At 42.2% G+C, this 26614-nt stretch overlaps 1 protein-coding gene across 1 annotated transcript in view; it reads left to right on the top strand.

Annotated features, from left to right (window-relative positions):
- Positions 1-9005, top strand: part of Slc15a5 (solute carrier family 15 member 5) — a 100413-nt gene extending 91408 nt beyond the window's left edge. The window contains 2 exon segments of the mRNA XM_006976499.4: positions 4199-4307; positions 8157-9005. Coding sequence (XP_006976561.2) covers positions 4199-4307; positions 8157-8301 — 254 coding nt within the window. The 3' untranslated portion in view covers positions 8302-9005.
- The last annotated feature ends 17609 nt before the right edge of the window (positions 9006-26614 follow it).

Below are 26614 nucleotides of genomic sequence, written 5' to 3'. Positions count from 1 at the left end.
CTATGTACCAAGTCACAGTGAATTTTACCCATGCCCGCTGTGTCCCCAGTGACAGATGGAAGTGTGCTGCCATGCCCAGGGGACTTGGTACTGCCTCCTGAAAGGCCAGTATTTGCTGTAATTGCAAAATCTCTTAGAAATATGATGTTTTACCTCCAAAGATATTTCAGAATTTATATTCTTCTCCCTCATTTGACTTTGTTATAATATAAAGATAGTCTTTTCAATTACTTATTACAGACTGAAATTCATGCTCCAAGAAGAATTAATGTCATGTTAATTCTCAGGCCTCACATGCTCCTTGCAAACCTCTTACCCCAGCCAAAGTAACACGATGATAAAAACGGTATAATCGCACGACACATGAAGTGCTGAAGTGAAATGGAAAGGACAGAAATATGACTGGGATATTAATTCAAGAGAAAAAGAAAATAGCACCATTTGAATGGGCTGAGTGGGGTAGCTTAGTTCTTTCTGAAAATAAGAGAGATGTTAGCTCACCTTTCCTTGACCTACACTCCAACTCCCTCGCTCAAGTACAGCTTTAGTCACCATGCATGCATGGGGGGCAAGGGACAGAGGAACGGACACAGACACAGAAATGCAGAGAAAGAAGTAAAAGAGAGAAACAGGGCTACAGAATTCATTCACAGACATACAGGAAGACGCTCAGTGCAACCAGTCATCTAAACACTAGATGAAGGCATCGTCATGTCACTATAGCAACAGAATCAGGCATTTCCTTTACAATGGTACACAAATTAATAACATGGAGAAAGGCTGGAGAGAGGGCTCAGTGGGTAAGAGCACTGGCTGCTCTTTCCAGAGGATCTGGGTTTGATTCCCAGAGGCACATGGCAGCTCCCAACTGTTTGTAACTCCAGTCCCAGGGGATACAATGTTCTCTTCTGGCATTCTAGAGTACTGAATGCACATAGCACGCACACACATACACACACACACACACACACACACACACACACACACGGGCAAAATACCCATACACACACAATCTAAATAATAATGATTAACTAATTAATTAAATGTGGTAATATAACCTACAAAACAGCCCTGAACTCAATTCTTTTCTTTAAAGATAGCACTGAGGCCCAGACTGGCCTCAGACTCCTGGTAAGCCTGCTGCCTCAGCCCCATAAGCACTGGGATTTCAGGTGTGAGCCATTTCAGCATCAACTTTGTTTATGGGGTTCAAGAAGGTAACAGACACATGATAATTCCATGGTTGAGACACAAATATGTCCCACTGGAAAGTGAAATGACAGCAGCCTTTGTTTCCTAACAGTTTCATTAGTGATCAAACCTCTTTGTGATGGTTAATCTTTTAAAATGTATGTTGAGCATTTTCATCTCCCGTTCCTTCTCCCAACTCCCCCCAGATCCATCCTCGCCTCCCCAGCTCTCAACTACACGTTCTTTTCTTTTCTTTTCCTTTTATTTTGGTTTGGTCTGTTTTTCAACAACCTGAGATCACTACAGAAAACTGCAGCTGGTCAGAATGCAGAGATCAACTGACTATTCGAAGCCTGATCCCAATTCATACATTTACAACACAACGTGTACACCTGAAGCTCAGGAAACTCTGCGAAAGAGAGGGCAGACAGGATTGTAAGAGCCAAAGGAGCAAGACGTTTGTTGTTAGATATTCTCTTTTAGGAAGGAGAGAGCAAGGGGGGAAAGGGGGAGAGAGAGAGAGAGAGAGAGTGGTAAGATGATAAGCAGACACACAAACTCCAGTGTCCAGGCCCAATATCAGCACAGAGGGGGATGTACCCATTATCTCCTTTCTAAAGGGACAAGTGGCATGCATTAGCGTTCTCATATGCCAGTTGCTTAACAATAAGTATTCCTGCCTCTCCATCAGCCATAAGACAATTGACCGCCTGTAAAAGACGAGCAAGAAAATCCTGATATGGCTCATCAGGCCCCTGTCTAATTTTGAAAGTTCCTCTCTCTCTTTTCCAAAATCCGGTAATTTATGCCATATGTCCTCACTCCCAGAAAACAAAGGTGCTCCCTTCTAGAAAGGAAGCACATAATCCACCCCCCACTCCTCTATCTATTCCAACCATCATTATAGTCCTCAGGTAGAGGAAGTTGTAATATTGGGTGGGGGCGTCAGACGGCCAGGGGCGCTCCTCCTTGAGCCCTTAAGCAGAGCTGATATTTTTACTTTCAGTTTTGCTCACTTGGTCCCTTCTGACCTTGTGCTAGAAAAAGCCCCCTTTTAGCTTGAAAGACTTTTTCTGTGTTTACATGAGCTCATACTCATGTACAGAATCTGTTATGGTATTTTCTAAATCCTTTGGCTCGTCCCCACTTACTATTTGTATCATGATGTGGACGAATGTCCAAGTTACCCAGAAGTGCACTGGACTACTTTCTCCTTGTCTGTGGGTTTTCACCGTATTTCATTAACTTGATCCCATACTCTGGGATCTAGAGTGCCCTTTTCAAGAAACCAAGGATTATATTCTGTTATTAGCCCCCAACATTGCTGCAGCTGGGCTTTGGACATTGAAGCCCCACTTGTACTTAAGAAATGGTGTATCCACTCAGTATATGATGCTGGTTTCCCTATTTCAGGTCTGTGTTAATCCCTCCTTGCCTCTTGCGGCAGGGGTCCTCAGGTCCTCTCTTAGCTTTTCATGCAGGTCCTTGATTCTGGTGCCACTTGTCAACGTTTGCCAACCTATGCAGATCTGTGACTGTGAGAGCCAGGATCCCAGGACCTGAAAGATGGAGGGGGGAGACACTACAGTATAATAATTCCGAGACAACCTTACTTCAGTTTCAGTGGACTTTTATACACAAATGTAACCCAAAAAAAGCAATTATCCAAGGGAGGTTGTTTGACTTCAGAAAAAAACATGATCAGAAAAACATATAAATAAATATCAGTAAGTACATACTAGATATTAACAGAGCAGCCTTTCCTAGAACCTTCTCAGGACAGACCAGTTTGAACACAATTGCCTGGCACGTACTGTAGATTATATCTGGGAAAGCTTGGAAGCAAGGCAGAGGCCATAACCAGATTCAGAGTACACTGACCAGATTGGATTCTATAGCTACGTTCTGACATCCAACAAAAATAAACACGTCTTATAAATGAATATGGTGTCACAGGAGGCACAGAATAATGTCCAAGAACGATCCAGGGAACACAATGCACTTGAGATAAGAGGCCTCTGCCTTTCCCCTGACGCTTCTCTCACAGTTCTCCAAGGCACTGTTCACCATGCATCACTCTTTTCACTGTGTTTTGACACTGGAAGCTTTTGGGCTAGCCTGGCCTACATGGCAGAGTTCCAGACCAATAAGAGCCTGAACAAAAACTGGAAGAAGCCTAGAGACTAACATCCATTCCACATACTCTACATGCACGTATCTGCACCCAACACACAAGAACATGCACATATATACATGCATGCAGAAAGCATACATTGAATAAAGATTGATTCAGATTTAGAAAGAGGAAAAAAATCATAGCAAAGACCAAAACCAAAAGTTAAAACTTAAGAACAAATTAATTACCTTGAATCCTGAGTGATATCATAAATACTCAGTTTAATGCTATAATGAAGTGAAGATTCTTCGTTGCATTTTTTTAAACTAGAATAATTATTCATCAGGTCCAAAGAAATCTCTGCATCAATCAGAGTTAATGTTTTCTGCCCAACACGTGCAGTGACTTGACCAAAAGAGAACCCTGGATTCACTCCATTTGTTAAAATGTGTGGCATCCATCATCTACATGTGTCATGTGACCGGTCTTACAATTAGATATGCAGAAGACAATCTGATCATAGAAAAGGGCTTTCATTCATTCAATATGTATTTATTCCATATGTTAGGCACAGTACTAAACAAAGAGATCCCAGGATAAATGAGACAGGATAGACAATTGATTAATTTTAATATTGTAATCAAGATTACCCTTACCACTCAGGAAAAGGTGCTGCTGCTTTTTAAGCCTGACATGTTGGGGTGTGCTGCTTATCATTTTTCTACTAATTCCAGAGTTAAATGAATTTTGGCAATGATGTTTCAGATGAGCTTTCTTATGTTGGCAATGTTACTGAGGCGAGCAACTCTCTATGAATTGCAGGATAATAAAATATTCACAGAAACTTGCAACTCTGCAACTGAATAACAATTACACATTTGCTCCAAATAGGCAATTGGTTTCCAAACACATTAAACAAAGGCAATTTAGAAGGCTTCTTCTTCGTGCTGGCATCCTTGATGCTGCTGAACGTCCTGGGATTCTGGAGGGCTTTGCGGAGGTAAGTGTGTGGGAAGAGGAACGATTTCTGACTCCGTGAAATATTGGTCTGAGACTCAGGAGTGAGCCAATGGGATCCCATACGCCATGATGAGACAAATTAGCATCCTGCAGAAATTTAATGGATTATTCTGAGCAAGACCTTCACTTTTGACTTCCCTTATCCACCAATTCTCATAATAAATAAGTGCTTTATTCCATTCTAAAGCATGCTGTGATGCCAATGTGGTTTTCTTTATCCACTGTGGTACTATTTCAGAGTTACAGGTGGCCATATGGGTAAGTCATTACCACTGGAAAAAAAAATACCATTAAACAAACAGCTAAGAATTTAATGACCCTAGAGATTTGGGTTCCATTCAAGTCTTTAAATCAGCAGTGGCCATTTCAAGGTCAATAGGTGAAAATCCATTAGACCAGTGGCTCTCAACCTTCCTAACATTGCGACCCTTTAATACAGTTCCACATGCTGTGGTGACCCCCAAACATAAAATTATTTCACTGCTGCTTCATAACTGTAATTTTGTTAGTTATGAATCATAATATAAATATCTAATATACAGGATATCTGATATGTGTCCCTCAAGGGGTCACGACCCACAAGTTGAGAACCACTGTTTTAGAGCCTCACCTAAGTTGTCAAAGTAATGGGATATTATCATCCTTGTGCATAATCTCGCTTGTCTTACAATTAACATATGCAAAATACCATTTAATCACAGAAATATTTTTCATCCATTCAATGCCTATTTGCCAAAGAACCTCCATGAATCAGGCAGCTGTGTATCATCTGCTATCCCTTGTTGGAGCCCATTTTTAAGTTCCTAGAGGCTTTGCCCAGCAGGTCTGCCTAGAGAGGATGATTGGACTACAGTCCTGAGTGCAGGTGTCTGAGAAGTTCTGCACTTGACTGTGCTGGGGGGAGATCTTTTGCTCCACCCCTTGGCATTCCTTTAAATACCCTAGGGCAGAGACAGTTGAGGCCTGATGGATTAGGATCTAGACCTTCCCAAGGCTATCCTGTGTTTTCTATCTATTTCTCTCCCCTCTATCCTTCCTTCTAACTAATATTTCCTGCTGCTTCTAATCAAGAGTACTCTGGGGAAATTTGGGGGTGAGGGATGGCCCCCCATAATCCATCTATCTATTGATTGCCCCACCTCTCTCTGCCTCTGTCTTTCTGACATATTCTAGCTATGTTCAGGGAGCAAATTGTCTAACCTGTTGGAGCCTTTACACATGTAAATTACGTCAATATAAAAACTGCTGGTTTTTAGGGAGAGACCTCTGTAAAGATCTAAGTTCTGTGTGTGTAACATCACAGAAGCTAAAGTTTCATTGTCCTCACTTGCCTCCATTTATCTATTGTAGACATTTCCCCACAAATCTTCCCACTTGTCGCTACCTCTTCCTTGCCCAAACCAGTCTTTTATTCTTCTACTAAATGTCTTTTGGATCAGCATCCAGGTGACAGATGGGTGCAGCAAACCAGAAGTTTGCTGAGTCAAAAGTCAACAGATGCTCAGTGTCATCTACAGCCCTGATCTCCCTGTGCTGATGGTCCGTTATGGGAGACACTGAAACCCTACAAGGAGGGGTAGGGACCAGACCTAAAATTGAATAGCCCCATTAGTATGAGTACTTTTTGCCCTCCAAAGCACACAAGCTCCACCTCTCTCCCCCAGTATGGAATTTCTCTAAATGCCAGGCTCTTAGATTGCAAATGAAACTAGAAAATCAGAGAATTTCACAGGAAACTCCAACAAGGGTTTGTAGCTATGTAGGAAAACAGATTCTGTTGTGAAAACAGAAGCCGAAGACACGTGCTTTTCCCCTTCGGCCGCTGTCTCCATCTGCCAGCGTATAGTCCAATACCACCTCTCCATTTTTTTTTTATTTCATAGTCTTTTTGTAAGAATTTTCCTTTGGCCAGGCAGTGGTGGCTCACACCTTTAATTCCAGTACTTGGGAGGCAGTGGCAGGTGGATTTCTGTGTTAGAAGCCAGCCTGGACTATAAAGAGAATTCCAGGACAGCCAGGGCTACACAGAGAAATCCTGTCTCCAAAAACAAAAACAAAAAAGTTGTTAGTTGTTTTTGCTCTTTCGAAGGGCCTGCCACCCAGCTCCCAAATAAATCACATGTGGAGATTTATTCTTAATTATAAATGCCAGGTCTTAGCTTGGCTTGTTGCTAGCCAGCTTTACTTAACTTATCCCATCTAGCTTTTGCCTTTGGGTTTTTACCTTCCTCTGTTTCTGTATGCCTTTCATTATTTCTTACTCAGTGGCTGGCTGTGTAGCTGGATGTCTGTCCCCTGATGCCCTCCTCCTTCTCTGGCTACTCTTCTTTCCCAGATTTCTCCTTCTTTATCTTCTCTCTGCCTGCCAGCCCTGCCTATTCTTTCTCCTGCCTTGCTATTGGCCGTTCAGCTCTTTATTAGACCATCAGGTGTTTTACATGGGCAAAGTAACACAGCTTCACAGAGTTAAACAAATGTAACATAAACAAAGTAACATACCTTAAAATAATATTCCACAACAACAACAAAAAAGAATTTGCCTTTGTCCTTCATAGAAGCAGCCTCCAGAGTCAGAGATGTCAAGGTCTGTTCCACAGTGTGTGAGCAATATAAATACCAATACACTCCTTAACCTGGCTGGGCCTTGGTTTCTCCACCTCTTACTGTGTCTCAGGGTTGAAGTTGAGTAAATACTCAAAAATATTGGCAATACTAAAGTGCCTACCAATTTGGCCTTATACATCCCATTTCTTCTGCTTTATTCTTTTCATTCTTATGCTGAGATGTGGTTTAGTTGACCATGGATATGATTGCATTTAAATAAGTCTTACTTGTGAATACAAATTTATCATGTATGCATGCATTCAGTCAGCCTGTAAAGCACTGTCCCAGGCACTAAAGAGACAACGTTGAACCAAGAAAATGCCATTAGTACAAAGGGGATGAGATTAGTGACCAATCTAAAACATTCAAATATCTGTGGTTATCGAGTGAGAGCTTGAGGTTGATGAGAAGAAAGGTAAGAATGAAAATGTCCAACACCAGGGATTAGAACAAACAAAGATAAGGGACTATGCACTAAAGCAGATTTGGTTCAGAAATAAGTCTAATTCTGTCCAAGTCTCATGTAAACATAAGGAAGTTGTTTTACACTTGAACTTTAGTTTTCTAGTATATTAAATGGGAACAATCCCTCCTTCCCAGAATAGTATTGTTGGAGAAGATATTCAGGAAAGGTAAGTTTCCCTGATGTCATGGTGGACAGTGGACATTTTTAAAATGTGGTCACAGACTCCTTCTTTGACAATGGTCTCAGCACCAAATTCATGGTACGTCTGATCAATACAATACAATTTACAGCATATCTGATGAGCCGTTAGAGTCCAAGCAGCCATGAAATCCACTGCCAATAAAATTTCCAGGTTTCTCTCACTGACAGTACAGAAGAGACTCACAGATGGTTGTAAAAGAACACCATCCTGCTGGTGGTGATGATGTGTGCTACCCTATAATCCCAGCATTTAAGAAGCTAAGGCAAGAGGATTGCCCCAGTTCCAACAAGCCTAGATGTCATAGCAAGTCCCAAGAGAGCTTAGGCTACATGGCAATACCTTGTCTCAATATTAAGAGAGCGCTTTCTAAAGGTCCTTATGGGAGCCTTACTATGTACTAAATAGAACTCTCCTGTCCCTGTACAAAGACTGCCTCTTAAATAATGAGCCCTGTGGTGCCATCATAAAGGTAGGCAAGCGCGGGAGAGAGGCTGATGATTTATCAAGTGATCTACATCTGCTCCTAAGGAAAGCTTGCTTTCTTTCTTTTTTTTTAGATATTGTAATCTAAATCATTTTAATGCCCAGAGCATCAGTGGAAGAAATCGTGAAGAAACTCTTCTCTATAAAAAGTCTCTGAAGTTTTATGGCAGTATACATGAAACATCGTCAAGTATTGATCTTTGGGAGACAGCCCTGTGAAACTGGATCTGACTCTGTCTTGTGAGCGCCACTATCCATTATTTTCTTCTTCAGTCGAACACTTTATGCATTTTACTGGGAAAGTCAGCATAAAGGAAAGTGACTATGAATGTTATCTATGTACTTTATTTACAAAGAGCAATTATGATCCTCTAATAAACTATTATACTTTTGTATTGCTATATTATGCTCTTGAATTAATTAAGTGATCTCAAAGTCTTGGTGATTACTTTCTGATCAGAAAATGTTCATTTTCTGTGTTAACATGTCAATCACATTGTATAACCTTTACAATGATTCACTAATTGAAAGTGATGTACAATATTTACTTATAATTTTAATGTCGTTGGAAGCTAAGAGACATTATGTTTTTATTTTTTCTTCCTGTACATTTACTAAGTCTTTATTGCATTCTAGGTAGTATTACCATAGATAATATAAGTCTAGATAGATGATAAATGTATATATAATTCTGCTATATTTGACCTTGTTATTGCACTAAAATAGATCAAAAATATTGGTTTGGTTTCATTTGGTCTTGTTAGGTTTGAGACAAAGTCTCATGCAGCCCAGGCTGTCCTCAAACTTAACTGTGTAGCCAAGGACGACCAATGAACTGGAATTACAGGCCAGGTGCCTCCATTCCAGTCCTCTTTTATTATTGCTATTAATTGTTATTTCTATGAATAAAATTAATGCCCTGTCCCTTTGTTGAAGTTTGTTTCAGTATCTGACAAAATTTGATTTTGAGTCTCCTGCTTCAGGTGACTTTCTTGCCCCCACACTGCCTGTCTTGATGAGTCTAACGTGAATTCTTCCATGATGATACCCAGACATTGAAGGCTCTCACCAGAGCCTCCCATCTGCTTCCCCTCCGGGACTGTGCTGGAATGGGCAAGAGCATTTACCAGTTCATTGTTCACTGTGGCTGAGCACCCCTCTTGCTGATGCAGCCAATGCTTAAAGCTGTGGAATAAAAGACGTAGCCAACTTGACTGGGTTTCAATATGCATTTTTAAATGCTCTTACAGCTGTAAAACACCAGGTGTTTTTCTTATTCCAGCTATTTGCTGTTTGCTCGTTTGTTTGGAAGACATGCTAAAAAGACTAGCTCTTACAGGCAACACTTCTTCCCCACAACTTTTTCAAACCCTTTGTTTTGCATAAATCCCTAGCAAAGCAGTGGGGTAGAGCCTGATACTCTCACAACTTTCCTTGCTGTGAAAGGTTAAATGCCAAGCTTGCAATTTTGGGCTTAATGAACACCCCAAAGGAGCCTCGTTAGCGCAGTATCTAGTGCATTGGTCTCGTAATGAACACCCCGAAGATCAAGAAAGCTCCAAACGCCTCGTCTTGGTGTAAATGAAAAGCCATAGCCCGCTCTTGCTGCTAGAAAAAGGCCTGTCGTGGCTTTGGCCCTTCCCCAACTTTCCCTTCATCTCCTTAATTTCTACATTGTAACAGGAAAAAGAGGATGTTCTTTGCGTTTTCACTCTTCCTTTGCGATGAAAGATCTGCAGAAATTAGAAAATTGACCCAAGCAAGCAGCAGAAGAGCTGAGAACTCGCACGTTGGCGTTGACACTTGTGATTAGCTAAATTGCAATAACTACACGCGCTTCCATTCGGAACAGGGTGCATTCACACGGCAGTTTCTTCTCTAGTGCCTGGCGACATTATCGCTGAGCACCTGGAATAGTTTAGGCATTAAGTGTAATTGGTTTTGCTTTACATAAATCTGGAGCTTTGTAAATAAGCGGAGCGTTTCAGCTTCTATATAACACCAATTAACTTAAAGGGATGCCTTGTTTGCAGAAGCCTGCTGTGTTCCGTACTGTATTTCTCCCATAATGTGCTCCATGGCAGCAAAGTCCTGTGTCTCTGCAGTGTTCCACGGGCTCCAGCCACTTCCACCAAGAGCCTCCCAGCCACTCACTTACTGCAGTTCACAAAAGCTGAAGGAACCTAGTCTTCCCTAAGAAATGCCCTCAGTGCTGGATTTTTGCTCAAGATTTGAGACTTGAAAGAAAAGCACTAGAAAATGTTTCTGTGGTCCACAGAGCACACAGGTCTGACCCCATCTGGTTCTGAACACAAATGACAGGGATATCTCTTTCTTCCTTTTTCTCTCAGAAAATTCAGTACAGCCACAAGTCAGACATTGCGCCTATACACAAAATTTTTTGAATGTGTTCTTATTGTATGAAGTTACCAGTAAAAACATTTGCATCATAGTGCCTCATTTCTTACCATGGAAAAGGCAAACAAACAAACAACAACAAAACAAACTAACTAACTCTGAGAACTGGAAGCAGATGGATTTTTCTCCCAAGCTCTTTGGCCATTTCCCCTTATTATCTCTCTACTCAGCTTTCTCCCTTATCTGTGGCATCCCCTCCGATAATCTTGAGTTCTAACATCCATCTGGTCATTGCCAACCTGGAATTCTCTTGCTTTATAAAAACACTTTGTAGAACTGTGGGGACTGATCAGTAGGTAAGAGCACTCGCTGTGTACACGCTTGAACCTGAATGTGACCCCTAGAACCCACATGACCATGGGGCATGACCACGAATGCCCAGCAGTGATTAGCATAGAGAAGCAGACCCCAGGCCTTCCCTGTCCAGCCAACACAGCCGACAGAGGGAGCTTCAATTCAGTGAAAGACTCTGTCTCAAGGGAATATGTGGGAGACTGACAAGACGGGACACCCAGTATCCTCTTATTACCTCTGTGCACAGGCATGTGCAGATACCATCACAAGCATACACCACACACACACTGGTTTTTAAAGTATTTTTATCAGCTAACAGAGTAACGGTATCACCAAGTAACAGCTCTTGATTCCAAAAGTTTCCTGTTTATATTGTGATTAACAAATAGAACACCTGCTGAGAATGGCCAGGATCTCTGGGTATGAGAAAACTGTCAGTAATGATAGATGGGCCCAGCAACAACCATACACCATCCCCACCACAAGGAGAACCAGAGTATGATTCCCAGTCTCAGAATTTTGAGTAAAGCCCTCAAATAAAACCAACAGCAGAGTGAGAACAAAACACGGGTGTCCCCTTGTGCAGGTCTGCTAGAAAGTAAGGGAATTAGAGGCATCACCAACAATAGCGACCCATATCCATGTCACCGTTTGGCAGTTTACAAGTCTCTGCCACAAGTTTGATTAATGTCAGCATTCTGGGAGGGAGGCACATTTTGGTGTACCCATTTTGTAGATGAGAAATTGCAGCACCAGAACAGTAAATGACTTATCAGGAGTGACAGGGCTTGCGAAATGGTTTTCTCCATTAAGTGCCTGTCACCTAAACATGAGGACCTGAGTTTAGGTCCCCAACATTCATGTAAAAAGACAGGAACTGCAGCACACATATCTAAACTCAGTGCAGAGGACACAGACACGTTGATTCCTGGAGACCACTGGCCATCCAGCCTTGCTGAGTCATCAAGCTCCAGTCTTAGTGGATGACACTGTCTCAAAAAACTGGAGAGCAGTCAAGCAAGTCTCCTGATGTCAACCTCTGTCCGCCATATGCATGACCTGTGCACACATGTGTGTGCATGCACATGGGTACATGTGGGCACAAACACATGCACACAAGCATGTACAAATGCCAACCATATATGCATACACATAAATGAATAGATAAAAATAAATTTTCAGCAGAGTTACAGAAATAGTAGTTTTTCACAGACAAGACTTGAAAGGTACACTATTGTTCCACAGGGCGACAGCTGCTTTCACAAAGAACACTCTAGACATCACCAACATTGTATCAACATTCATGGATAAAACATTCTCTGTCATCAAAAGGGCACAAGGAGAGGAATGCCATGACATGGATAGGAATCTGTAGATGAATTTCTAAATGGTTTTATTAAATAAGAAACACAGAGCCAAATAAATATAGGGGTGAAAGCCTTAGAGATCAGGGAAATAGTGAAAGCCACCAGCTAGCCTTAACTCACCACACCGCCGTAGCTTCCCAAGCTTTTATTGTCTTGCTGTTCTGCCCTCTCATTGGCTCCAGCCCAGCTACCTCACTTCCTTGTCACTGCCTATCTGTACAGACCTCCAGGTCTCTATGGTTGGTACTGAGATTAAAGGTGTGTGTCACCATGCTTGGCTGTTCCCTAGTGTGTCATTGAACACACAGAGACTCTGCTTGCCATGTGATCGGATTAAGGGCATGTGCTACCACTGCCTGACTTTTGTGTTTGTTTACCTTAAAATGGCTTGCTATTCCCTTTTATCTCCAGACAAACTTCATTTACTAACATACAAATAAAATATCACCACATTTCAAAACAAAGTATCACTACATTTCCCCTTTTTGTCTAATAAAAATAAAAAATAATAAAAGTTATAACTAATATAAGAAAAACTATATACAATAAGTACAATAACTATATACAATGTACACAAGCAATAAATACATCAACAATGTCTAGTCCACTTGCATTTGACAAATTCAGGGAAAATATTCCATTATCTATCCTATCTGGGTGAGTGCAAAATGTACCTGATTCACTTTCTATCCTTACTTATATTACTAACAGAGAAGTATCTTATAATGTCTTTCAAATGTATACACTTTACAGGAATCCTGACAAAACACTAACGTCTTCCTCAGTCAGCACCCCTATGAATCATTATGCTGTTCCCATGTAGACTCCTGATAGTCAGCTGCACCCCACTGAAGATTCTTCCAACTGACTAGAGTGGGAGAAAGGACCTCAAAGTCAAAATGAGTTCTTCCAATACTTTCAGTTCTGCCATCAAAACTGGCTGGATGTTTGTACTACAAACGGATTCTAAACTGCCTTTAAAAAGTGCAATTTGCAATAAATAAATGTTCCCAAAGTCTGATCCATAATTATGAAGATCCCTCTGCAGTTTCCTGAGAGCATACAACACTGTTCCATTTCTTGGTGTGTTAGTTCACTTAGCAATCAGAGCCACCATCGGCTTTTACATAGTCTCAGAGGAGTCAGCACAGGGTTGTGAGCTGTCTCACACGGGTGTGAGGAACCAAACTCCAGTCCTCCACAAGAGCAGTGTGTATGCTCTTAATCACTGAACCTCCAGACCCTCAAACCCTCATCTATCCTCCATCATGGACGCATTGGAATCCACCTCTTGGCTCTGATTCCATCTCTTGGATGAAAGTCAGGCGCTCTCAGGCTTATGAAACCACAAGTGGCCAAACTTAAATAAACACAGCAATGAGTCCACAGCCTATGACAAGTGTCTATTACCATGGTAACAGCAAGTCAGGAACACATTTAATGGCACTTAAGTGAAAAGCAAGGCAACAATTCTATAATTCTACCACAGATAAAAGCTGAAGAAAAAATCGGAGTCCATGGGAAGTAGGGATTTGGCTAAAGTAAGGGGTACCTTTGCCATCCAAGATATTACAAAAGAAACATACATGTCATCGTGGCAGTTTGCATTTCCCCAGCAGGATCCATCATAGAAAAGTGAAGAAAAGAATAGAAAGACACACTGAATTTAACATAAGGGAAGGATGTCTCTATCAGAAATGACAGAGAAGAGAAAACAGCTTTAAACTTGAGAGCAGGTAGTGGTCATTCAGAGGTAGGCATTTTAGTTTTGACAGCATGCCCTGCACATAGTAGGTACCTTGATTGTTATGAATTGATGGTAGTCCCCTGAGCACGCCAGATGGCTTTTCTCTATTTCTCAAGTGTTTCTTACATTAATTAAATCTTCCTGACCCAATTCACTGTGTCTCCAGAACCCAGACTTCTGTTTCCCCCATAGCCTGGGCTCTGCCTGATTTCACTGCTGCAGAGTGTGGTTGAAAAGCAGCAACAAGCAGCCACGGTGAATGAACCGCTTTGCTGCAATTAGAAGTTCGCAGGGAATAAATTATCCTCCAGTTCAAGCTGTCCAGCAGTAATTCTCATTAATAATAACACTTCGACAACAGTCTGCTTCCCACAATGACAGGGAGTGCTAGAAACTTCAACGTTATTCTTCAAGCCAGAGTCACATCCCAGACGGCTGGCCCAGATTGCCATATGCAGCATAGAGGCAAGGTTTAGAAGAACAAAGACGCTTGGTGTATAACTGGCCATGAAGTTCATAGGCAAGACAAGCAGGTGGAAAAAGCTCAAAGGGATTCTCTCCATCAAGCTTTCTCTTCTAATTCATGCTAAATCATAAGTTAATTTTCACCTTAGGGATAGTTTCCCAAGGTCTCTCTTCTTCCTGAGCAAAAGCAATTTTTTCACTGCAGCAACTTCAAGCTGTACATGTGACCTCAAGGATATAGAGAATATGTAGTCCATGAAGGCAGGGATGATTGTGGAGATATATACAGTTAGAGATAGTAATGAAGAAACATGAAGATAGATAGAACGGAGAGATGATAGATGGATGGACAGATAGATACACGACAGATGATAGAATGGTAGGTGATAGATAGATAGATAGATAGATAGATAGATAGATAGATAGATAGATAGATAGATAGATAGATAGACAGATAGATAGACAGATAGACTGATAGATGATTGATAGAGAGAATCTCAGCCTACAGTTGACACTGGCTGTCAGCTAAGACACTCTGCCAGTGAGACTCTTTATCCTATCTACATATACACTTTCAAGTTTTGTGAGTGCTTAGGAGCTGGGACCCACAAACAAGCCTTCCAGGAAAGAAATAATCCAGGCAGAAAACCTGCTTTGCTTGTGCCCTAACTTAAGGCCACACAACATCCCTACCTTATATTCTGTCTGGGGCAGTCATGGGGCACCATCTCAACTCAAAGGAAGTGCAATAAGCACCATGTCTTCTCCAAAGACAGCAAGGTTTTTATGTTGCATTGGTAATAAAACTGTGGCTGTGGGACTTTAGGCTTTGTGTTAAGTAAGAATCTTCTAGAGTGATGTGAGGCCAGAGATCATTCTTCATCACCCAGTGTGGCCCAAAGAAGCCAAAAGTTTGGGCAGCACTCCTGTCCTGGATAAACAGAAGGGTGGAGGCCAAAGCATTCTAGGTAAACTTGGGAAGCAGCATAAGCCAAACACACAATGGGAAGCAAAGGTCACAGCTTACTGTGAAAATGGCTGCCCATTGCTGTAACCAGTTACAAGTCTCCAGACCAAACAGTATGAGACGTTTGTGTTCCAGAAAGATCACTCAGTCAGGAATTTAATGGAGAACCTGACAGAAACTAGATAGTCATTTGAGAGGCTAGTTAAGTAATTAGTGCAATGTAAACCTGAGCAATAAGGTCCCTGGCTGATGGTGGTACTGCCTAGCATGGAGACCAAGAGAGCCACACAAATCAGAGCGCCAAAGATAAGGTAATTGATGGAAAGCATGCATTGGGCCTTACTTGCACTAAATTGTTTCTTAGAACTTTTACCATAAATTTTGACCTTGGAATTATTAGCCACACATTATATATCTGAAATCTGGAACACAGAGATTTCCAGTTACTTTCCCAAGGACAGCCATGACTCGGAGTTCAACACGGAAAGATGGCATACTTAATCAGAAAGCACCACTGCTCGGACGTGCAGGTGGCACAGGAAAAAAGTCAAGGAGCATTATCAGGCCTCTGACTTAAGAAACTCAGTGACTATTAAAGCAGCTTAACTAGATAAACATGGGAGGGTGGAGGGGTAGACACTACAGGAGAGAATTTTCACACATTGAATTTGGGGTGTCTATAGGAAACAAAGTGATGCCCAATGCCCAGATACCCCTGAAGCTTTGTTTATGTAAAATCTTCCATCATCAAGAATTCATATTTCAAGAGAATTTTAAGGAACATCTGGCCATGCTTTTATTTTATAAATGAAATCTAGATCCAAGGAGTTGATATGGTTTGCCCAGAGTTAAAGACCAAGTATTCACCTGGTAAACTTCAAAGACCTCTGTCCACCAGTCTGACCCAGTAAAACAAATATTCCCAATAGAGTTATGAGAGAAGAAGGAAAGAGCCAGCAGCAAATGATGGGTTTAATTTTTTAAGTGTAGCTTAATTCCTAATGGGCTTATGAAAAGCTTTATTACATGCATTGTATATCACTAAACATATACTCAGAGCCTTCTAACTTCACAGGAACAATCTTCTTCATAGACTTCTGGGGTAAGCTGAGAAGACAGAAAGGACCTCAGCTTAAGAATCAAACAAGGCCAGATGTGAACCAAGTCCCTAACTAGTAGTAGCTGGGCAGCCTTTGATGAACTATTTGTCATCACAGAGATTCAACCTCCACATCTGCAAAACAGGAGGGATATAGTCTACATTATTTTAGCCCTTGAAAATATCCCAGCATGCGCTAAAGATCCCTAAACATGGGGTTATTCAATGCAAATTAGTCACCAGCTATTTTTCTTCTCCCTCAGTCAGCAAATGTTTACTGGATATCATCTCTGCTCCCAAGTAATTTGTGGGTATGTATCAATTAATATTTTTCTTATTATTAAATCAGCAAAATTAAAAGCATCTGTCTTTCCCAATTATGTTAATCCTAACAAAAATTTATCCAGTAATAACAATCACCTTGATATTAAACCCAAAATGCATCCAATTCTCATGCTAGAAGAGATGAAGATGCAGAAATCTCACTTATCAGAACACAAATTCCCTGTTGGTACAACACAGAATTTCTTAGCCTGGTGGAGTTTGGATTGTCTCCAGATACACAATTAACAGGCCTTCTCCGCCTTCCTCCTCATAATTAGATTATGGATGGAGTTAAGCATCCCACAGATACTCACCATAAGACATCCTTCATGAGATACAAAGAAACAAAATGAGGCCTTGATTGCCCATTAAATGTTTCCATGAGTTCCTTAAAACAGTGAGACCCTTCATAGAGTTAACTTATTTCCTGTCTTAATGAACAGTTGTTAAATTCATCTGTCTTTCTACACAACCATCTTAATAAAAAGTAAACTGGGATCTGCATATTTGTCAGGTATTCTAATGGTTTTGACCTATGTTCTTGTTTGGATGGAGAGAGGGGGTAGATAAGCAGCTGTTACAATACCTGCTGAGTGCAACCTTGGAAAAGGTTCCTCTGAGAAGACATAATCTGACAGATTCATTTGAAGGACACTCATGGGCTTGGGAGATGGGTCACAGGGTAATGCACTTCCTGTGCATGAATATGGACCTGCCTTGGGCTCCCAGCACCCAACGGCAGTCCCAGTGCTGGAAAGTCAGAGAAGGGAAGATCCTGGACATTTACTGACTGAACAGTTTAGACAATCAGTGAACTGTGGTGGTATTGTGTTCCCCAAAATATTGTGCACCCTAATAAACTTATTTGGGGTCAGAGAACAGAACAGCCACTAGATACAGAGGCCAGAAAATGGTTGCACACACACCGTTAATCCTAGCATTCCAGAGGCAGAGATCCATCCCGATCTCTGTGAGTTCAGAGCCACACTGGAAACAGCCAGGCATGGTGACTCGCGCCTTTAACCCCAGGAAGTGATGGCAGAAAGCAGAAAGGTATATAAGGCGTGAAAACCAGGAACTAGAGCTAGTTAAGCTTTTAGGCTTTTAGCAACAGTTCAGCAGAGACCCATTTTGGATGAGGACTCAGAAGCTTCCAGTCTGAGCAAACAGGATCAGCTGAGGAACTGGCGAGGTGAGAAAACTGTGGCTTGTTCTGCTTCTCTGATCTTCCAGCTTTAACCCAATACCTGGCTCCAGGTTTGATTTTATTAATAAGAACTTTTAAGATTTGTGCTACAGTGAACTCCAGGTTCATTGAGAGACACTGTATCAAAAGTAAGATAGAGAATACTGAGGAAGATACCTGACAACAATCTCAGGTCCCTAAAGCTTGTGTGACAAGCACTTTACCTAGTGATCCGCTTCCTAGCCCAAGAAAATAGACTTTATTGTGCTATAAATGGTATCATTGTGCTAGTAATGTATACAATTTAGGCTTTTGACAAGCATTTATCCATAATATAGTTTTAACATGTATTTGGAAGATCCAATGTCAAAACTAAGTCACAGAAAATCAGACATTCAAAAAAAAAAACATGTCCTGCCACGATGTGTCCACTGGTGCAACCGTGGCACAGATGTTACGAGAGTCAACAACCACGTTTTGATCCTATGTAAGACCTGCTCCGTAAGACAGAACCTGTGCCTGGCAGTGTCAACAGGGTCAAGAAATTATGGCTGCGTAGATCATAGGCATTTGGAGAGAAACTACTTCTACTCTTCTGCTAAATGTACTCCTAATGACTTAGTCTTCTTCTCAAAGATGAGCATACCCTCAACCCCCATCAGGGATGCTTCTTTTTGCAGTAGATGATGATTAATACACAGACCCACAACTGAGTCAATAAGCAGACAATAAGAGATTGTGACGAGCTCGTTGCTAAATACTGTTACATCACATCCCCTCCTCACAAGGGTCATCGTGGAAGAGGAAGTTGACAGAATGTAAGGACCAATAGTGGTGGAGAGACAGAAAAACTGTTTTCTAGACACAATGGGGCAGTTGCACATATGAACTCAGATTGGTTGTGACAGCATGCACAAGCCCGCATAAGATCAAGCTGGGCAAAATCTTAGCGTGAATAAGGGAGGTGGTCATGAAGTCGCACCCCCAACTGAGGAGCTATTGGTAACTGATGGCCCCTGAGGAGAAGAGAGAGAGAGAGAGAGAGAGAGAGAGAGAGAGAGAGAGAGAGAGAGAGAGAGAGATCCCCTGCATACTGAATCAGCTGAAATGGATGAGTGTTTGAATAACTAGGACTAAGAAGTCTTCTCACTTCCTCAATTGGCAATTGTGACAAAAGTTACATGATTTCTATACTAATCTAGCTGTTTGGATTGAAGCCATGTTCTAGGAATAGAATATAGAAAATATGAAAACAGAAGGAAGGAAGGAAGGAAGGAAGGAAGGAAGGAAGGAAGGAAGGAAGGAAGGAAGGAAAAGAGGGAGGGAGGGAAGGAGGAAGGAAAGAGGGAGGGAGGGAAGGAGGGAAGAAGGGAGAGAGGGAGGGAGAGAGGAAGGGAGGAAGGAAGGAAGGAAGAAAGGAAAGGAGGGAAGGAGGAAGGAAGGGAGGGAGGAAGGAAGGAAGGAAGGAAGTTGGGTAGGGAAGGAAAAGAGAGGGAGAGAAGGAGGGGCAAGATGAATTCATCAGAACACAGAATGTTTCCATTATGAGCATTTGGTGCTGCTGTTCTCATAAGCCTATGAAGAATGGAGCCAGCCAGACATTGATTTCTCAGCCATTCCTAGGTTTCACTGTGCTGAGTATGCACTGGATATTTCTCTGCAGTGGTGAGTGAGAGGCATTCTTCCTTCAAAGTCATTTATGGTCACAGAGGAATGTGTACTGTGAGCAATGGCTTGTTGATTATATATAAACCAAAATTTGCATATGATTACCAAATTGATTATCTCCCAAATTGTGCCAAAACACTCTCTCTGGAACTTAAATATATGCAAAAAATTGTTTTTAAGAAACTATCTAAAAATTTATGTGCCATTTAAAAACCAGGTTACCTCCCTGACATTTATATGGCATTAGGTTGGGAATCATAACCCTTTATCCTAATTTGCTTCCTCTGGCTATGGTAAATACTATGACCAAAACCAACCTGGAGAAGAAAGGGTTTCTTTCAGCTTGTAGCTTATAGTTCATCGTGAAGGGAAGTCAAGGCAGGAACTCAAGGTGAGAGCCTAGAGGCGGGAACTTAAACAGAAGCCACGGAGGACTGCTGCTTACTTGGTTGCTCCACCTCCCTTGCTCAGCCTACTTTCTTTCTTAGAGCACACAGAACCAACTGCCCATGGGTTCCACCACCCAGCATGGACTGAGTCCCCCCATACCAATCATGAATCACGAAAATGCTCTGCAGATTCATCCGCAGGCCACTCTCACGGAGGCATTTTCTCAACTGAAGTTCCCTCTTCCCAGATGACTCAAGCTTGTGTCAAGTTAACACAAAACTAACCAGGACACGTGTCCTTCTTCACCTCCAAACTCCTCATTTGCAAAGACACAGACAGTATAGCATTGTTCTGAGACAACTGAACTGGCGGACTTCAGGGAAAAATTGGTAACATTCATAGATGTTCAACATGTCTGCCTTGATTCAATGATTCCTAACATAGTGCCTAATTCAAAGATGCACTAACTGCTGATGGCAGGCAAAGAAAACATCTAGGAATACAAAGGTGAGGAGGACAGAAAACACAAGTGTCATGGAGCGCAAGGCGAGAGAGGAATGAAGCAGCCCGCCCAATACAACATGTGGAGGATAAGTTCAGTTTGGCTGAGCAGAGTGGGACCCTTGGCAGTCTCCTTAAGTGACTGCATAACTCAGGAAATCCTCAGAGATCTGGAATTACTCCTCAGGAATCTCTTAGACAGAATCGCACACTGCTGTATACATTCTCAACAGCTGTTTCAGGGAGCAAGAAGAGATTCTTGTGAGATTGGGGACAATTCCAAAGGAGAAAAAAGTCCACTCAGTTTCTGTTCCTGGAGCTCTGGGAAGGAGCCCCTACCAATCAGCACGCCTCTTAAGAACTCCCTGTCCAGCAAATGGATCTTACCAGGTCAGGCTGCAGTGGGATCAGACTGATCCATGAGATTTCTGGGGCTGAAAGTCCAAGATTTCTCCAAGTCCTCAGACTCCTCTGAAGGTATGGGACACAACACATGGACCCTTCCTTCTTTCCCACATTTTATAACACAGAATGTAGCTCTGAAAAGGAAGGCTGAGTGAGGATGAGAATCAAACAAGAACAAGGAGAGAAAATGGGTGACCCTGCCTAGGTGTGGCAGTCAGAGGCACATTAGCAGCAAGCACCATAGGGAAACAAAAGGAAGACTCATAAACCTCAGAGACCATGGCAGAGCAGGTAAGGACCAGGGGCTGGCCACCATCTCTGCTCATCTCTTCCCATGAGTCTGTGAAAAACTCAAGCTTTACACTAGCCCTGAGAGAAAGAAGAAACTATGAGCTGATGGAGTTTAGAAATAGAGAAAAAACAGAACTGACTTAGATTGCATCATTCACAGGTATGGAAAAAACAGCCCCTCTGGATGTGTGTTTCATTGACCTGGGTTAAATAAGGTTACATGTTCCATCCAACCAAGATCTTTGACAGTCGTGTATTAGGCATCCACACATACAAATGGTTCCCTCTGGTGCTCAGCCCTCCCCGACCTTGAGAAGCTGTTTGCAATGTTGCCATTGTTCAGACTTTCTTAAGCCTCCAACATCCACCAATTTTAAAAACCACATGAAAAGAGCGGTTGCATTAATTTATATCTGGACCTCCACTTGTGATTACTAATTATACAATGAAAGAAGGGAAGTAGAGAGGAGGGAAGGATGGAGGAAGGAAGAGATAAAGGATGAAGAAAGGGAGAGATGAGAAGGAAGGGAAGGAGAGTGGCAGACGTGGATCTCTATCCTAGGCTTGGGCGTTAGACTTGTTCCCTTCTGTGATTATTAATTGCTTTGGACATTCCATAACGGAAGACACATCCATAAACATCTTAGTTTAGATTACAGCACTTATGATAGAGAGAGGGGGAAGAAGAGGGAAGAGAGGGGGAAGAGGAGGGAAGAGAGGGGGAAGAGGAGGGAAGAGAAGGGGAAGAGGAGGGAAGAGAGGGGAAAGTACAAAAGACAGACATTCATTAGCTCCAAGAATGAAAAGAACACACACACACACACACACACACACACACACACACACACACACACACACACATTTTAAGAAGTAGTTATTGTGATGCTTTTAAAAGGAACCATTTATCTGGATATATTTATATATTCATAGGAAATGAAAACTCAAAATACAGACACATTACTTTGCAGTCAGAGCACTGATCCTACCCCCTGCTTAGTTAATTATCAGTTCCCCTGGAGACTGATGTAGGATGTCCTTCTGTACACTGTGAACATGTGTTGCTCTCATTGGTTGACGAATAAAGCTGCTTTGCCAATGGCAAGGCAGGTTAGAGCCAGGTGGGAAATTCAAGCAGTCTTGTCAGTGTGTCTAGCTCCCACAGTGTCTTGTCTTTCTCCCGTTCTCTCTTTCCACCTTATTTTAAGACTGGGTCTCTCTTTTGGTTTCTGCTATTGTACATTCCATCCTACCTGGCTGTTGAGCTTCCAGGCAATTCTCCTATCTCCAGTCCCGATGTAGCTGTGATGACAGATGCATACCACTACTCTGAGCTTGTATGTGGGCTCCAGGGTCAAACTCGGCTTGTCAGGCTTGCATGGTAAGCGCTTTTACCTGCTGAGCCATCTCACTGGCCCTATTTCTCTCTACTTCGGATCAAGTCTCTCTCTCTCTCTCTCTCTCTCTCTCTCTCTCTCTCTCTCTCTCTGTGTGTGTGTGTGTGTGTGTGTGTGTGCACGTGTGTGTGTGTGTATGTGAGTGTGTATGTATGTGTTATACATGCATGTTCACATACGTGTATGGGTATGCTTGTCTAGATATGCTCATATGGAAGCCAGAGATTGATGTCAGGTATCTTCTGTCACTCCTCAACTTACTTATTTTTAATGATTTATTTTATTATCATGTATTTGTATATCTGCATGTGTGTGTGCATGGGTGCACGCACATTCTATGAATGTGTGGGTGCCCACAGAGGCCAGAAGAAGGTATCAGATGTCTTAGAGTTAGTTGGCTGTAAGACACCCAACACGGATGCTAGCAACTGAGCTTCAATCCTCTAAAGAAGCAGCTAGTATTCTTAACGACTGAGCCTTCCTTCCAAGCCCCACTCCATGTTTTTGAGACAAGGTTTCCCACTGGTGTACCTGGAGGTTGCCTTCTGTCTCGCCTCTGTCTCGCCTCCCTCGCTCAGCACTACAGATGTGTTCTACAACACCAGCTTCACATAGATGCTGGGAATGTGAGCTCAGCTCCTCATGTTTGCAGAGCCAGCCCCTTACCCACCGAGTCACCTCTGTACCCAGGCAAGTCTTGTCAAAGGGGCCACAGCATTGACATTCTCATGCAAGAAGAAAAGAGAAGATGAGAAGGCCTGGGTCTTACAGCCTGCCTCCCGAACGTGTATCTTTGCATTTTCACAAACATTACTCTTAATCTCATTTTACATTCCCATCTTGCAACCGTATGCCTTCCTATTGATCTTAGATCTGCTGCTTGGAGACACCAATGAGAAATGCTGAGAACATTCAATAAATAAAAAATATCCATCCACTCAGTACGTGATTCCTGCTTAGAAAATTGTGCAAGTAAAATTGTGTTATTTCTGCCGCCTGTTAGTTCTCAAGACAAAATTCTATGCCATGAATGTGGAATTAACTCCAGGGATGGGTGGAGGTATTCTAAATTTCAAATCCCAATCTGATTCTGAAGCCCATCATTGCCTTAGAGAAGTTGCCTTGTGTAATTATTGATTACCTCAGCCGTACTGTAATTGAAGTCACATCTCCAAGACCTCAGTTTAGATTGTAGCATTTGTGACTTCTTTTTTCTCTGAATGAGAAATGAATTCATTTGCATCAGTTACATCTTTTAGAAGTTCTTAACCAGGAAAAAACTCTACAGCACTGACTTTGCTAGCTTCCACTCACCCAGGCACCTTGATATACCAGTGCATATTTTATTCAAACAATCCTTTGTTTAAAAAATACACAAAGGCCGCCCAAGAGAAGAGATTTTATGAAACAAGCAAACTAACCCAGGACTCAAAACTCCACCCTTCACCTCTGTCCTGTGAGAAATGGAGGTGAGCAGCATGAAGTAGAAGGGAAAGGAGTTCATTTGCACTCTGGTGGATATAGCTTCTGGTTGTTTATTTCCTGACTCCCCAAGTGCTTCTTTTATTCTCTGTGAAGACAAAAGGGTGGGTACCTGATTCTCTGGTAACACTGATACTTTCTGGGTCTCATAGATGACATGTGAAGAGAGTTTCGGTTTTTACTTTTTTTTTTTTTTTTTACAAGCATCAGTTTACTTAAGAGCATTGTATATATTTTGTCTATTAGTAGCAGAATGCTGGAGTGGATCATAAGGAACAGCATTGGGAACTGGTCTCCATCAATGTGAGTTCTAAATGACGAAATCCCCAAGTCACATATGGACACAGAATACAGTGAAGCGCTCACCGCACAGCCATGGTGCTCTACAGCCACATGTACTTAGGGAAGTAAAACATACCCCATCTCCGAGTTAATGGTTGTAAGGAAAAGTGGAATTTATTAGTCCATACCACTGGGACATACTAATGTAGGCTGCATCATATCCCTGCTGAAAATTTCTACTTACTCTTCCCTTATCCACAGTGTCATTTTTCTATGATTTCAGTTACTTGCAGTCAACCACGACCCAAAAATGTTATTAATGGAAATAAACAATTTATAAGTTTTAACTTAGGTGCCTTCCTGGGCAGTGTGATGAGACTCTGGGCCATCCCATCTGCCCCCACAAGGATCACTCCATTGTCCAATGCATCTACACTGTATAGGCTACCCTCCTGTTTGTCGCACAGTACGTACCTTGACTGTTAGAAAGGATATTATCTTAGACTGTTATTGTTAGATATTATTGTTAAAATGTTATTATGGTACTGCTGTATCATACTTGTGGGTATGAAACTGGCATTTTATTTTAAATTCACCTCGATATACTGAGCACAAAATAATGATGCTGGTGTTGTGTGGTGATTTCTTCAAGCTTGGAATATTCTCTCTTGGCTCACAAGATTCATGAGACCGCTTTCTCAGAAGTGATATAAGAGGTAAACAATTGGTGAGAAAGCCTGGAAGTTGTTCAAGAAACTCCAGTGATGTAGCCTGGATAAGTCACCGCGCCTGCGGAGATGAGCTTTTTTACATGAGTTGCTGCTCTCTCGTGAGCGCCTGTCACCCACGCTCTGTAGTCCCTTAGCCAGATAAGAAAAGCAAGATGGCGCAAGTGGCTCCAAGCCCAGCCTACTGCTGTCCCTGAAGAAAAGGAGACGTGGGCACCCAGAGCGCTGTCAAAGACACACACACACAGCAGAACCACCATGGGGGGCAGTAAGAGCTGTGTGTGTGTGTGTGTGTGTGTGTGTGTGTGTGTGTGTGTTAGGCAGTGGTAGTGTCGTTGTTTTGAGACAGGATGTCAGGTACCTTAGGTTGATCTCAAAATTGATATGTGGCTGAGGCTGGCCCTGAACTCCTGATCTTCTCAAGCGCTGAGATTACAGGTACACAGAACCATGCCTGGCTCTGCGGCACCCATTTAAACACCAATATCAGAGCATGGAACTTAAATATCAAACACAAAATTTCCACAGTTTACATCTCATGTCTTGTGCATGCATGTGTCTGCCTCTGTTTATCGTTCCTACCTGAACAACAGAACCCCGAGGAACACTCCGTCGACTGTTTTACTGTCATTCGTGATACATGCCCATTCTCCAACACTCCAGCCAAGATTTATCGATGAGCAGTAACTAAAGCAACAGCAACTGTGGACCGCCCTCTCTCTTTCCTTCTGTGGCATCATGTAGAGTTGAAGGACAGTGGACTACTACAGGGGAACAACTCAAAGCACCGGACAGAGCTCTTCTGTCCTTTGTGTTCCTCAGAAGGCCACTGCTTTCTCTCTGCATCCAAAGCAAGCTCTGGTCCAGAAAAAAGCCTGACACTGGGGCAGCCAGGACCCACTTGGGCAGCTCTGAACACAACTGATTTCCTTTTCATTCACATTGTGTACTACATCTGGACATCTTGTGGGGTCCCCTGGGGTTCTGTGCCATGAGTTATCATGAAAGTCACATGCAAACAGTGGTGAGGAATGGCAGGCATTCCGATTACATGTCCTGTTCAAATGCATGTCCCTCTTTCCTGTAGGATTCTCTTGAAAAACACAAGTCCAAAGAGAAAACTGTATTAAGATTCACAACACGGCAGAAATAGCAAAACTGCATACCCTTGTGTTACTAGGACCTGATGCACCTGCACAAAACCAATCCTACTCCATGATGAGGTGTTACGGGGAGCTCACAATAACCTCAGAGTCAGAAAACCCCTCTTTTTCACATTGCCTTGGCTCTCCTTTGTGACCAGTTGACAACTACATAAAACCACCGAGGAGAACGGCTGGGAGGAGTTCCTTTCTCAGAAGCTCCAGCAATTGCCTCCATGTATCTCCTCAATTCCAATGAGTTATGTATCTCCTCAATTCCAATGAGTTATGTATCTCCTCAATTCTAATGAGTTATGTGCTCATTTCTGGATCAAACACAGTGTCAAAACAAAGTAGTTTTCTAATTAGCCAGGGCTATATG

The sequence above is a fragment of the Peromyscus maniculatus genome, chromosome 3 (genome assembly GCF_049852395.1).
Source record: "Peromyscus maniculatus bairdii isolate BWxNUB_F1_BW_parent chromosome 3, HU_Pman_BW_mat_3.1, whole genome shotgun sequence".
Classification (NCBI taxonomy): Eukaryota; Metazoa; Chordata; class Mammalia; order Rodentia; family Cricetidae; genus Peromyscus; species Peromyscus maniculatus.
Note: the sequence above shows the minus strand (reverse complement) of the source record. Positions and strands in the feature narration are given on the sequence as shown.